Genomic DNA, 15,606 nt, shown 5'->3' on the forward strand with positions numbered 1-15,606 from the left:
ATGGTGCTGAAAACATGCTTTATTAAATCAGTAATTCATAAAACTCAAGGAGGCTGAATATATGGGTAAAACTACATAAATTAGTTCTAATAAATCAATGTGCAGGGTATTACATCCATGTTTTTTTTCTTTTCTTTGCACAGCACATTAAGTCTCTGTGGTACATTACTTGATGGATACCCTGGCTGCTGACAAAGTGACATTCTAATGCTAACACACACACAAACACACAAAATATAACCTAGCAATCCTCCAAGAGTTGGCACAGCTTCTGCAAAGAAGCACTTGAATTGATTTTACAATGAATGGCCAGGTGATGTTACTTTCATAAAATCAAAATTCAAACAGTCCGTTACCAGAAACTGCACAAACATTATCATTAACTCATTGTGCAGGCCGCTCGCACATTGAGCTTGTCATTAAAATGGCGGTATGACTTCTTCAGTCTGAACAAAAGGCCTAGTCGCCCTGCTTACATGAGGGTAATGCAAACAGCACTCAAGGTCTTATGTTCAAGTCATAAATTTGTGTGTACTGCATTACTGCACGCACAATTGTACAGTGCATAACTTTGTCTCTCTGATTTTAGTTAACTTCAACAGGGAGCCTCTCTACCTGTTGAGGCAATCTTAAGACTTCAACTTATTGTTGAGGCACATAGTTTTCGTTTTAAGTTTAACAGGGTATTCGTTCCATGTGAAACTTTCTCCTGTTAAACATTTAGTTCCATTTGTTTCATTTGTTAATATTGTCATAAATAACAATTCATACATTTTTCATAACCGGTAAATTCGGCTATATACATTATGTACATGTCACAAAATGGTGCTGAACTTCTGATCATAATTATCCAATATGGCACATTTTATAACAACTTTAGACTTTAGTCTAGTTTGGCATAAATTAATGTCAAGTTTGATAAAAAAAAAAAAAATAGTTCATATTTACAAGAACAGAAATCCAGGTCTTCATCAAGAACAGAGTATTTTTTTTCTCATTCTATAAATAAAAAGGATTTGAATGAGGGAAATGGGGTGAGGATTGTATTGCCATTATATATATATATTTTTTTTTTTTACATCGATCGAATGCTGACATTGACAGTAGTGGTATCAAATCCAAAATCGTTAAAAAGTTTTAAGGTGTATGCACCAGCATCAGTCTCTTTCACTCCACTTATAACTAAAGTGGTAACATCTTGAGAAGACTCAATCTGCAATCGTCCACTCTCCTCCTTGCTGGACAGTGTCTTCCCTGAATGTGACCATTCTATGCAAGGGATTGGGTCTCCAGTAAAAGCACAGGCTACAGTCAGGACCTTCCCTGACTCAATACTGATATCTTGAGGAGCAGCCTCAATCTTTGGTGGCATACCTGGTCAGAGGACAAACAAATGAATCTGTTATTATGCTGATATAGCTCTGCCAATATTGGGTTTGTTGAACTGTAAATGTTTTTTTGGCGAAGATGCACAGACTTTCCATCTCACCTTTGCGGCCATGAGAAATGGCTTTGATGGATGACCCCTCAACATGCGAGTGACTGGACATTGCCATCATACTGCTGGAGCTCATAGCTATCATTCTTTCAGAAGTCATGGAGGTCATGCTAGACGCTGACATGCTCTCAATTTTAACCTCAGCCATGCTGGAACTGCTGAAGGATGTCTCTTGCATTTTTGAAACCGCATGTTTGGCAGAATAACTGCCCTGCATGCTCGTAGCATCAGAGGCTTTCTCCACAATTATCATTTTGGCAGGTTCCTCAACCAGAGCTGTCAGAGTACAGCAAATACCATGTCACTGATGCAGTCTATTTCATAAAAAGGTGCAAGAGGCAATTCAAATGGTGCAACTGGTCTCTGTTTCCTGTTTGAAACATTTGGGCATATTTGGGCACATAATGTACCACATACTGGAAAATTTGTGACCATTGGTATTACTAAAATAAATAATGCTCCAGTTGCACCACTTCCAGATCATACCTTTAAGGAAATTCATTTGGTAATACAAATAAAAAAATTGAGTCTTTTGATTATTTTGACTTCATTCTCAGACATTTTTGTTAAATGGATCAAACTATGTGATGCATGGCTTATGGGTGGTAAAAATGGTTTGGATATTTATATCCTTGAAAATTCATGCTGTTAACATGTTATCACTATGCCGACTACAAATTAATTTATGTTATTTGGTGCCTTTTTATTTTGTACTGTGGTAGTTAAATTCAGTAGGTCAAAATGCAGTTCAACAAAGTCAAAAAGATCAAAAGAACATAGTCCCATTTGTAGAAGGAATTGTTAGATTTTGTTAGCTTGAGTGGTGAGCAGTGATAATCAGTTATAATTAGATATGTGTTCTTTATGAACAGACATGTTTGTTTTGATCATGCATTTTATGCAATGGACAGGATGCTCATACTATGTTACTATAGAGTGTTAGTTTTTTTTTAGAAAGAGATCACTTACTGAGTACATTCAGTGATGCTGTTGCAGAGCACTGTCCAAATTTGTTCTTTGCTTTCACTGTGTATTTTCCGCTGTCTTCAATGGTAGCGTTGTGAATCTCAAGTGTGTACACATTCTTAGATCGACTCAATTTCATGTTAGATGTAATAGATATCTGCAAAGATGAAGGGAAATTCAAATAAAGTTAACAGACTGCTATCAGGGAAAACACAAATAAACAGTTTTTTTTTCTTCCCCGGAAATATAATGAAAAGCTACTCACTACTGAATTATCCTTGAGCCACTCAATTTCAGGAGAAGGTTCACCAGTGATTTCGCATGTAAATGTGACATTTTGTCCCTCATTTACATTCTTTGAGTGTGGCTGCACAAGGAAACTTGGTGCATTTGAGCGCATTGCACTGACGGTCATATCAAACTGGCACTTGACTACACCATGTTCAGTTTTGGCCTCACATGTGAGAATTCCCTGGTCATGGTGGCTGATGCTTTTAATTGTCAGGGTGTGATCATTTCCTGACACACCGTATCTGTAGTTCTCCGAATTTGATAGCTGGGCTCCATTCAGGATCCATTTCACATCAGAGGCTTCAGGGATGTTTGCTCGTAGAGTAACAGTCTGACCTTGACTCATCGTCATTTGGGTTTTTGATGCTTTAATTTCTGTAAAGGACTCCAGTTCCTCATAGGCAATCTCCTTTTTCACTATTTGCTCTGTCATTTCTGCTTTCCGCTCCATGGCAACTGTCGTTGTCCGTGCTGTAGCAGAAAGAGTAGTTAATTTTTATTAAAGTACAATTGTATGTGCAAAATTATACTTACTAAAATCATAATGTATTTTGAGTGCTAAACTGAACATTACAATACCTTGAACGGTAACTGTGCAGTTTGTAATAACAGATCCAGCACTGTTTTTGGCTGTACATGTGTACACTCCACTATCAGAGACTTCAGCTTTGTAGATTTCAAGATGTGCTGAACCATGTTCTTCAAAGATTTCATATTTTCCACCCTGAGAGAGGGTCTGTGAGAAAAATGTCAAAATTCAATTTAGTAAATCCATTCATTATAACATATATTATAATATTATAATTATTTTCATAAAAAGTAAAAAAAAAACTTACTTTTCCATCCTTCATCCAAGAGATTGATGGTTTAGGCTCACCGGACACTTTCACTGTAAGCTTAATAATAGTATCTGCAGAAACTGAGATGTCTTTTAGTTCTGCTGAGAAGGTTGGCTTGGATGTTTTTTCTTTTGGAGTAGGTGATTTTACCATGGGTGGGGACTTAACTCTTGGTGGAGATTTAATTGGTTCAGGTGATTTAATTCTCTGTGGAGACCTAATTCCAAATGGTGACTTTATACGGGGGGACTCTGGAGATTTCACTCTTGGAGGAGAAGCAACAACTTTCTGTACAGGTGTTGGTTTACGAACAGTTAGACTGAACTGTGCCTCCTGTTTACTTTCAGAGTTCTCCACCACTACAGTGTAATTACCTCCATCTGACGTTTCTACTCGGGTAATCTCAAAGGCAGATTTATATTCAGTTGAGGTAATATGGTGACGATGAGATGACGCAATTACTTGTGCCTCTCGCATCCATGTTACAGTGGGTGCAGGCTCACCATCAACATCACATGTGAATTTAACGGATTCTCCCTCAGATACTGTGAGTGACTGTGGTTTAGACAGAATTGTGGCTGGGAGAGTTGGCTTCTTTTTCTCAACCACTTCTTCTACTACTGTTGTCACTTCTGTAGCTTCAAGTTTAGTCTCTGAAATTTTTTCAACCACAACTTCCGTCACATCCATAGTTTCAAGTTTGATTTCAGATGTTACCTTCTCCTCCTGAGCAACAGCCTCAATAGTCTCTTCTCTCTTTTCTGTTTTAGTTTCGGATACTTCCATTTGTGTTTTTGATACAGATGCTGCTGTTGTAGATGAAACGTGATAAACATCCGTTTTTGTCATCTCAGGGACAAAGGGAGTTGGTGGCTCCTCATCCTTACGTTGTGAGGCATATGCAGAAAATCCTCCACCAGCAACATCGAGAGTGGCATAATCAGAGGCCTCTCCCTTTACATTTGTGCAGACCACACGGTAGGTGCCACTGTCCTCTTCCTGACAATCAATGATTTGAAGAGACAAAACACCACTCATGTTAAACATACGGTATTTTCTGCTTTCTTCAATCTGGAGTCCATTGTGGTACCATTTAATCTGTGCTTCTGGCTTAGATTGGACATTCAGTGTGAATTTAGTGTTTTGACCAATTGGCACACGGTGAGAGCGCATTCTTACAGTCACTCTGGGTGCATGATCGAGGGTAAAAGGCTGCTGGGTCACAATTTCGAACTTCCTCTCAGTTTTCAAGGCTTTCTTTCTTGACTCATACCTTGACATATAATCAATTTTTGTTGACAAGTCTGGTGTAGTGTCTGCTTTCTCAGTAGAATCAAGGCTGGGGGAACGTGGGCGTGTCTTTTTAGGTGAAGTTGTTCTAACCACTTCTTTTTCTGCCAGAGCTGCAGAAGGTTTTTTAGGACGAGTTACTGTAGCATAGCCAGGAGAGAATGATGTTGTAAGTATATCAGATATGACAGCTGCCTCAGTTACTGCTGACACAGAAACTCTTGTTTTCTCCTTTCTTTTGACTTTTGTTTTCTCCTCGAACTCAATGTGCTGCAGTTGGCTCTTGTAGGAAGTTAATTTTGTGGTTGTCGTTACTGACCTAAGCAGTTCCTGATCCTCTTTTTCCTCATATAACCTTTGCTTTTGCCTTGGAGGTCTGTATGTAGCCCTATCGTGACGCTGACGTAAGTCAATATAGCTTGGACCAGCCTCATATTTAGATGGAATACGGTAGGAGTCATATGTTGGAACTTCCTCCCCTTCCTCCTCATCATATGCAGCTCTCTTAGGTGATGGGTGACGCAGTGCAGAGAGTTCAAAGCGTACAGGGCTAAGACTTGGTGGAGAAGCAGAATAGCCTAACTCAAGTTCATCCTCGAGTTTAAGTCTTTCTTCTTCTGTTCTCTTCATTGACAAGTATTCTCTAACAGGCAGAAGCAGTTCCTCATCAGAAAGATCACCAAGAGAGCGTCTCCTGATTCTGTAGTAAGCCTCCATCTCTGGAGAAGGTGAGCGGTGTCTTGCTGGCCTTACAGTCTCAAGGTCATCCTGTGAAACAGGAATATGCCATTTTGGCTTGTATTGGTCTTTAATTCTTGGCAGGGGTACTTCATAGAATTTATCCCATCTTGACAGCCGGATACGTTTAAGTCTTTTCTGGGGGAACTTTTCCATTGGCTCTGGGAACTCATATTGATCACGGAGTTTCTTGTACCACTTCATATCAGAGAAAGGCACAAAGTGTTTGATTTCCATATCCTCCTCAAGAGCAGTAGGAGCAACAACACGAGGTGGAGGAATAACATATGGCATTCTCAGCCTCTTTTCTTCTGCTCTCTTCTTTTTCTCCTCTTTTTCTTTGGCTTCCTCAGCTTCACTCTTGACTTTCTTGGTAGTGATTGCTGGCTTGAACATAGTAGCAGCTTCTCTTAGTGCTTGCTGTGCGACTGGAGTAAGTGGGGTAACATCTGCACCTGCTAGTATCTGAGTTAGTCTTACTTTCTTGTCCATCTCTTGCTGATCAAGATCATATTTCTTCTTCTTTTCTTCCTCACTCTCCTCCTTCTTGATGTGCGTCACACGTTCAACCTTGAATGTGGCTTGGCAACTTGCAGACCCAGCTGAGTTAGTTGCAATGACTCTGTATGTGCCAGAATCCTCTGGAAGAGTATCTCTTACATGTAATACATAGTAATCTAAGCCTTCATGCACAACTTCAATTTGTGGACCAAATGCCAAAGGCATGCCATCTTTCTCCCATTTCAATGAAGGATGCCCTGACACTCTCATTTCAAAACGTACACTCTGGCCTTCTCTGCATTCCATGTTAGCAAGAACACGTTTGAACATAGGTCTCAAGGTGTTATCAGCAGGAGCAGGACGAGGGATCACTTTGAGACGAGCCTTGCAACTGTCATCACCAAATCTGTTCCGTGCCACAACAGAGTATTCCGCATCATCATCTGGGTCAAGATGGTGAATAACTAACTGATACAGGCCCTTATCACTAATAAAAGTGTATTTCTTGTCATCATCTCCTGGCATAATCTTTTGACCGGTTTTCAACCACATTACACGTGGTTCAGGATGCACTGTGATTGTGACACCAAAGCGCACATCCTCTCCAATGTAAGCAGTGCGGTTACACAATGGCAAAGTAAATTCAGGAGGTCTTTGGAGTAGCCTTGCTGTGTCAACTCTGCGTTTTACTTTCTTTACAACACGTGTAGTGTAGAACTCACGATAGGATCTTACTCCTTTCACAAAGAGCTCAGAATAGGCACTGTCCTCACCATACTCATTGACAACTTTACATCTGTATGTTCCATCATCAGTTCTTGTGAGTCCCTTGATAGTTATAGTAGCAAGCCCATCTTCATAAATAATTTCGTATTTAGCACCTTCTTCTAGTTGTCTTACTCCACAGTACCATGTTACTTCGGTGCTGCTATCGTAGTTATCAATGTTGCAAATGAGCTTGATATCATCACCTTCATCAGCAACACTATGTTTAATTTGTCCTGCAACGGGTCCATGTTCAAATGGTGCAATCTTCACTTTAGAGACTGTTACTCGCTGACTTCTGATAGCACCACCACTGGCAACACGAGCAGATGAGACAACAGTGTTCCACTCTTTCTTAACCATGGCTTGGTAATATCTCTTATGGCGAGAAATCTTGATGGACCTAGTGCTTAGCTGGTCTGAGTTCATTGTCAGCCAAGGATGATTCAAAGCCTCAGCAGCAGTCATACGATGTTTGCGCTCTTTGGTTAGTAGACGGTCCATAAAGTCTAATGCCTCAACACTTACATGCTTGAAGGCTTCATCATCAAAACTGTACTCAGCATTGCAAATGCTCTCAATCATTTGCTGATTAGTTTCAGCGGCAAATGGATTAAGTCCACTGAGAAGAACATACACAAGGACACCGACAGACCACATATCTGTCACAGTGCTAACCATCTCATTTTGGTGAATTTCTGGTGCCGCAAACTCAGCTGTCGAGTACTGAATCTTAATTTGGTCCCCAGGTGTAAGGTGTCTAGACTGTCCAAGCTCAATGACCTTGACATTAGTTCCCTTTCTTGTGGTGTACACTATATTTTCAGGCCTGATATCAAAGTGGCCATAACTCTTGCTGTGAAGGAATTCAAGTGCTTCACATACTTGTCTGATATAGTTAACAATTTCACGCTCATTGAGCTCAAAATTGGCTGTACCAAGGCGCTCAAATATGTCCACACCAGAAATGAACTCATAAATCATGACTAGTTCTTCAGGGCAGTCAAATGACTCATGGAGTAACAGGAAGTTCTTGTGGCGTGCCACATTCAGTGTTGCAATTTCTTTCTTCACTAGTGCCTGATCTGCACCTCTAACTTTGACAAATTTAGCCATGTAAGTTTTCTCAGAGCTGGTTTCAATGCACCGGTGAACAATACCAAACTGTCCACGGCCAAGCTCTTCAGCAATCATATACTTGTTGTGAACATTCTTAGCCTCTGAATGAGGAGCTTTGGTTCTGGAAACTGGCCTGGTGTCATCAACCTCTTCATCATAGTTGAGAACTCTTGATTTGTCTTCCTTCGTTACAACAGGTCCACTTGCCTCAGACGGTGCACTCTGACCAAATTTATTTTCGGCTATGACACGGAATTGGTAACTTGTCTTTCCAAATAGATTAACAACAGTATAGTGGGTGTCACGAGACTGGCCAACACGAATCCATCTTTCTGCTGTGGTGGCACACTTTTCTATGATATAGTTTGTGACTCTACTTCCACCATCATTGGCAGGTGCTACCCAGTGGAGTGTTACAGAATCTCTCGAAACATCACTGGCTTTGATGCCACGTGGTGGATCAGGCACATCCGCAACATCAAGCTCAACTGTTTGCTGGTCAATTCCAAATCTGTTTTTGGCACATACAATATAGAAACCAGCGTCATTCATTTCTACTCCATTCTGGAATACAAGAGATGTGAAGGATCGTGTGACAATGACTTGATAGTGTCCATTATTATCAAGAAGGTCTTGTCCCTTCTGCCAAGTGATAACTGGATCTGGTTTTCCACTGAATGGAATTTTGATATTGACCACTTCACCTCGAAGGGCAGGGATAGCTTCCTTTCCTTGCAGATTCTTAGGTAGATGAATCTTAGCAGGGACTGAAAAAAAAAAATTAATGCATCACATTTTCCTACAGACAGAATTGGATATATAGCCAGATAACATATATAAAAATATTTGAAGCTTACTTTCAACATCTAGAGAAACAGTAGCAGAAATGGATCCACCCTGGTTTGTTGCTCTGATCTGATATACAGTTGAGTCTTCTGATTCACATTCAGCAATAACAAGCTGATGGTAGCCTCCCTTGAATTCTTGGATCTTGATTTTGGTGCTATCAGCTTGAATTTCCTTACCACGCTTGAACCATTTTATTACAGGCTTGGGCTGTCCTGTTATCTTGCAGACAAATGTTGCATTGCTCTTGAATTTTACACTCATGTTTCTGAGGTCTTCCTTGAAGGCAGGAGCACGCACTTCAACATCAGTCTTTGGAATGGCAGGGTCAGATACTTCACTGTAATCACTTTCTCCACCAAGGTTTTCACATTTCACCCGGAATTCATACTCAACACCTTCTGTCAAGCCCTTGACTGAATAAACAGTCTGGTGAATTTCATCTGTCGTAATTGAAACCCATTCACCCTTCTTCTTATCTTGCTTTTCAAGACAGTAGTTCTTAATTTTAGAGCCTCCATCACTGAGAGGTGGCTTCCAAGATACAATACAGGAGTTTTTGGTAAGTGCAGAAACAACTGGTTTTAATGGTGCTCCTGGCCTCTCTGTAAAACAGACATTTTAATTTGAGTAACAATAAAAAAAAAATTACGTCAAAATTGTAGTTACTTCTTTAATCATGTTTCTTCATTACTTACCTAGCTGACTCTTGATGAGGATAGCAGAAGGAGTATCCAGTGATTCACTATTGCCATAACGATTTTGTGCTGAAACACGGAAGAAGTATCCCTCATTTTCAACAAGGTTAGGAATTCTGCATGAAGTGCCAGTGATAGATGAAGATACAAGTTCCCACTCTGCTCCTTCCTTGTCTTCACGCTTTTCCACAATATAATTTGTTATCATAGATCCTCCATCATCTTTGGGTGCTTTCCAGCTAATAATCACAGAATTCTTCAATAGTGCATCAAGAACAAGAGGACCTTCTGGCATAGCAGGCTTATCTGAAAACACAAAAGAAAATATTAATTGGTCTTATTTCCATTAATACGCAGAAGATTTAAAAAAAAAAAAAAATTATTAAGGATTATTAAGCATATACCTAAGATTTCAACATGAGTTACAGTATCTGCAGCCCCGAAATGGTTGTTGATCCTGATTCTGTATTTTCCTCCGTTTACTCTGCGCTGTACGTTTTTGAGAATCAAATGAGTATAGTGCTCTGTATTTTCAATTATTACATTCTCAGAGGGCTCCAAAGCCTTGGCTCCATAAAGCCACATGATCTTAGGCTGGGGTCGACCAATGTAAACAACATGTATGCGCACTGTGCTACCACATGTCACAAAGAATTTGTCTTTCAGTGGCACTGGGAACTGTGGTGCTGCTTCAAGGACCAGAGATCCACTGGTCTCACACTCCCCAGCTTCATTCACAGCCTTGCATGTGTACAGACCCTCATCTTCCTGTTGATCGGTTGAAATGGTCAGTGTATGATTGCGACCATCAGAAGTCGCTGCATATTTACGACCTTCTTTGATTTCCTTTCCACCCTTGTACCATTTAATTTCTGGAACAGGTCTTCCAATAATTTGACATTTGAGAGTTGCAGTTTGTCCTAGTTTGGCAGTGACTTCATCCATCTCTTTCCTGAGAGCTGGTTTATTTCCAACTAAAATAAAAAAAGAGATTTATTTTTAGTCAAATCAATTTCTCTTCTAAAATTGCGCTGGGATAAATATTTGATAATATTACTGTCATAATTAAATCACAATAATTCTTATGTTATTTCAAACCATACTTACCACCCAGTTTAGTTTTGATGCCAGTTGCTGTTCTGCGTGGTCTGCTAATTCCGGTTTCATTTTCTGCAAATACTCTGAATTCATATTCAGTTGCCTCCTGTAGACCACCCTGGGTGTACTGTTTGTCCTTTGTGCGCTCCTTATTGCATTTCTTCCAAGCACTCTCTCCAGACTTTCGGTATTCAATCCAGTAGCCAAGGACTGGTTTTCCACCGTCACATGCTGGAGCCTCCCATTTAATTGTAATGTAGTCTTTGGTAACAGTCATAGTGTCAATTTCTCCAGGCTGGCTTGGTTTATCTAAATAAATCAAGAGTGAAATAAAATGTTATTTTTTAGAATTAAATCAAGACAATTTTTAATCAATTAAAGGGGTCAGATGATGCGATTTAAAGTTTTCCTTTCTCTCTGGAATGTTACAAGCTGTTTGTGCATAGATAAGATCCCTGAAGTTGCAAAGACTAAAGTCTCAAAACCAAAGAGATATTCTTTATAAAAGTTAAGACTCGACCACACACTCCTAAAACTGCTCATTCAAACACAGCCCCACATGTCTACGTCATGGTGTGGGAAGATTTGAAAAACACTGCCCAAATGTATACGCAATGAAAGAAGGCGGAACTATTATTCTCGCTGTAGTATTGTTGCTACCGCCTGCGCCATGTCGTGGAGACGCTGTGTTTCGTTGTGAAAGCAAAAGTACTTTGTTTGGGCTTCCAAAAGAGGACACAACTAGAAATCAGTGGTTAAGTTGTATTTACAACACTGTTCCAGAACAGTTCAAACCAGATATTAGAGTGTGTGCAGTGCATTTTACGGAGGACTATTTCCTGAACCTGGGTGTTGCCTGCCAGCTATACACAAAGGGTGTTTCTCGTTTGGCTCTCAGCGAAGGCGGACACTTTTTCTCTCCTCTCCTCCCCTTATCTTCCCTGCTTGCTCTCTCGTCTTGTCTATTGTCTAACACTTGAGAGACTCTTTCTACACTGCTCTCCAAACCGAAAAATCATGGATTTGATCAACTGGTCTCTCAACGCAATTGACACCATATTCTCTACAAGAGCCCTGGGTTCGGGGGGGCCCAATTGTCCGGACGGGACGTTCGCTACTGGCTACACGATGGACGCATGGGAGAGATGGCAGGTCGTGCGTCTGGCGGCTCTTTTCATGGAGGACATTGAAGACATCTACCTATTTGGAACCATTATAACGGGTTTTCTGCTGATTGGATTAGGCTTTGCCCTGGGTTATCAGAGAATTCAGAAGATGGGAACAGCTGTCCAAAGCTTCACAAGGCTGCCCGTCATGATTGAAGCAGTGGGCAGAGCGGTCAGCACTGAGACTGAAACTATCAACCGCAATATGGATTCTATCACGGAGAAGCTAATAGCTGTGCTGAGAAAAATTGATGGATTTGGAGGCCAGAATGGACATAGAGAGTAGCTGTGAAATTGGTATGCAGCTGCTTGCACCAAGACCAAACAATTGCAATCTTATCTTCTTTCGGCTTCCCTAAACAACCAGAACTGCCTCGGACAAGGTCGTGCTGGGAACAACCCCCCGGAAGAGCACTGCAGTGAAGATGCTCTTGCTTCCTGACCCCTCCCACAGACACCTGGTTGTCGACTCAGTCTGGGTCCAGATCAAGGCCGTTTCCATGGCAATTGCTGTGTCGTTATCACAATCTGCGGACTGAGACAACTTGTTTTGAATACCAGCGTGGCGGATTTCCAGGCCTACAAATAGACGAACTCACATACACACAGATATGCATTCACCTCCCAAACCCCCATCCAACGCTTTTGCCGCTTTGTACCGCCACTCTGACAAGCGGGTCTGTGATTAGCGCTGAGAGGCTGCAGGTCCGGATGGCTGCTCATCTGAGCTGGATTACCCCCCCCTCCCCACAAGTCTTGTGTCTCTGTATTGATTGTGCTTTTGTTGCTGAGGTGTTTTTCTTGTTCTCACACTGTACTCCCGATGGAGCATAGAATGGGGATTATTTTTTTCTCCTCTCCTTCCTCATGTTATGCTGTATTCTTCTTCTCTATTGTATTTCGTTGCCTTGTACCCACATGTGCAATGACAATAAAGTTGAATCTAATCTAATCTAAAGTGGGGCAATTCAAACTTTGCAAGGACAGTCTGACGCTTCTGACTCACAGCCTGTAAGTACGTTTTCATATTTAAAGAATTTGCCACTGACAATTCAAATGCGAGTCTTGAGCAATGTAGAGTAGTGCTTGATGTTTGTCGCTTCTCCAATCACAAATGCAGACATGGTAATGTTTACGCAGCGCAATGCAACGCGACGCGTAAATAGACAGTATAAGTCATTATAATCAGTAATTATGTCCCCACTGGATGCAACAAATGCCTCATTTATAATGGGCTTTATTGCTTTGGTGTTGTCGCGCCAGGATACGGCATCACAATACAGTAAGAGGCATTTCCGTCTCACGCTTGAGGTATTCGGCCAATCACAATGCACTGGATAGCTGGCCAATCAGAGCACGCCTTGCTTCTCAGAATGATGAGCTTTGTACAAATTAACGCGTTTCAGAAAGGCGGAGCATAGAGGAGCAACAATAATGAACTGAAACAGTTCTACTCTGCCATCATTGAATCCATCCTCTGCACCTCAATAACTGTCTGGTTCAGCTCAGCTACCAAATCTGACCTCAGAAGACTACGGAGGGTAGTCCGGACTGCTGAGCGAATCATTGGTACAACCCTCCCCACTCTCCAAGAACTGTACTCATCCAGCAAAAGTGAGCAAAAGGGCTGGTAAAATCACTCTGGACCCCTCACATCCAGCACACAACCTCTTTGAACTGTTACCATCTGGTCGACGCTACAGAGCTCTGAGCACCAGAACGACCAGACACAGTAACAGTTTCTTCCCTCAGGCAATCCATCTCATGAACACTCAATAAATAAACATAGAACACACAACTAATTCATTATCCATTCACCACACTCACTTATTTTATTTTTATTTTCTCATTTCTAATTTGCACATACTTGACCTGTACATACATAGTCGCCTATATTATATATTAGATATTGTGTATTTTTTATTTTTTTTGCTGCTTTTTACATTGGTTATTGGCTATTTCTTGTTATTTTGTTTTATTACCTGTGTCCTGTCCTGTTACTGTCTTTCTGTTGCACTGTGGAGCTTCTGTCACTACAACAAATTCCTTGTATGTGTAAACATACTTGGCCAATAAAGCTCATTCTCATTCTCATAATGTACGTTATTTGGAAAATAATGTGTTTTTTGAACCGCGCGCGGGTCACGTGGTTATTTACATGTGTACACGAGGGGGCGGGATCTCATTAGAAATAATGAGTTAGACTGGACAGACTGAACATCGTGTCGGTTTCATACGGATTACTTTATCACATAATGTTTGTTTTCGATATGACTTACTTCATTTGAAAGTAGACGCTTGAGGCTTTCTATAGAGAGAACTCTCATGTTTCTGTGTTGAGTATTTGCTGAGTTACACTTCATTTTAGTGACGCGTTACTATAAACAGATCGCGGAGATGGAGAAGACAGAAAGTGCACCCCGTTTGTTTTCTTTTTTCCCCAAAACCACAAAGTTTTGTTGTAATCGTGAGTGTAAAAAAAAAATAGACACTTAACAGTTTCGATTGACCAAAATTAACAGAGTATTTTTAGTGTCTTTTGCACTGATCTGAAAAAAAATGAGTTGGTATTGCCCGGCGATACAGCCGGCCCCAGAGGGTTAAACCGCATAAAAACATTGCATTACACCAAATACATAAAATAATGTTCATTTTAGCAACACATGACCCCTTTAATGAGCAGAGGACATGTTATGAATCAGGCAAATTAAGAATGAGGTCATACCAAATGGATCTTTGCATATTACTGAATCTGATGCAGGTCCTGGTTCACTCTCTCCAATGTCATTCACAGCAATAACACGGAACTGATACTCGGAATCAGTAGTGAGCTGACTAAGAGTATACATTGTTGAGGTAATCTTTGTCTCATGACGAATCCACTTATCAGACGACACTTCTTTGTAGTCAATGAAGTAACCAGTAATGCGAGATCCACCATCATCTTTGGGTTTAGTCCAAGCCAAAGCAACAGAATTCTTTGTAACATCCATAATTTCTGGTGGAGTTCCTGAAGCCTCTGGGACACCTAAATGTTATATATAATATAATATAAAAAGAAAGAAAATGTTTTTATGTTTAATAACAAACACGCATTGCCTAGAATTTAGATCACTGACGAGCACTTACAAATGGGAGTCTTTGGTACAACAGTTGTCTCTGATTTCAGGGAATTGCTTATTCCAAACTGGTTCTCTGCTGTCACCTTGAAGTGGTATTCAACATTTTCTTGTAATCCCTTAACCACAAGGGATGTGTCAACTACTCGCGAATCAACCGTGTACCAAGCTGCTTTTGTAACTTCACGTCTCTCCACAATGTAGCCAACAATTTCGGAACCACCATCTTCTGTTGGTGGTTTCCAGCTAACTTTTACAGAATGTGCTTGTATATCATCAAATCTAAGAGGGCCTTCAGGTGCAGATGGGCGGCCAATAACCTTGACCTTTATAGGAAGCAACTTTTTGCCACACTTGTTTTCCAGGTGGAGATAGTAAACGCCAGAATCAGACCTTTCAGCTAGTTTTATTACAAGCTCTGATACGTCTTCACTGGAGGCAATCATTGCACGGTTGGTCACCTCTGATCCATCCTTGGCCCATTTGCAGGTAGGAGTAGGTTTGCCTTTGATGGGCACTGAAAGTTTGATTACTCCTCCAGATCTGACCACAAGGACATCCTTGTATTTTGCCTCAAGATCATAACTTGGAGGATCTGAAACAGCACATTTCAAATGATTATATTATTCTGGACATATAACATTTCACACATATAACTACAGGGTGTTAATG

The 15,606-nt window shown here is 40.7% G+C and overlaps 1 protein-coding gene across 1 annotated transcript in view; it reads right to left on the reverse strand.

The window, feature by feature from the left end:
- The window catches only part of LOC306877052 (titin-like), a 148,070-nt gene continuing 132,464 nt past the window's right edge, over window positions 1–15,606 (reverse strand). Inside the window, exons 192-203 of the mRNA XM_079428575.1 lie at window positions 14,945–15,529; window positions 14,541–14,843; window positions 10,659–10,958; window positions 9,956–10,525; window positions 9,552–9,857; window positions 8,865–9,458; window positions 3,592–8,774; window positions 3,335–3,491; window positions 2,730–3,226; window positions 2,468–2,621; window positions 1,490–1,774; window positions 1–1,374 (exon numbers count right to left, since the gene is read on the reverse strand). Of these exons, the coding sequence (XP_079284701.1) occupies window positions 1,076–1,374; window positions 1,490–1,774; window positions 2,468–2,621; window positions 2,730–3,226; window positions 3,335–3,491; window positions 3,592–8,774; window positions 8,865–9,458; window positions 9,552–9,857; window positions 9,956–10,525; window positions 10,659–10,958; window positions 14,541–14,843; window positions 14,945–15,529 (9,233 nt within the window). The 3' untranslated portion in view covers window positions 1–1,075. The remainder of the gene's footprint in view (window positions 1,375–1,489; window positions 1,775–2,467; window positions 2,622–2,729; window positions 3,227–3,334; window positions 3,492–3,591; window positions 8,775–8,864; window positions 9,459–9,551; window positions 9,858–9,955; window positions 10,526–10,658; window positions 10,959–14,540; window positions 14,844–14,944; window positions 15,530–15,606) is intronic.

The sequence above is a fragment of the Barbus barbus genome (genome assembly GCF_936440315.1).
Source record: "Barbus barbus genome assembly, chromosome: 11".
Taxonomy (NCBI): Eukaryota; Metazoa; Chordata; class Actinopteri; order Cypriniformes; family Cyprinidae; genus Barbus; species Barbus barbus.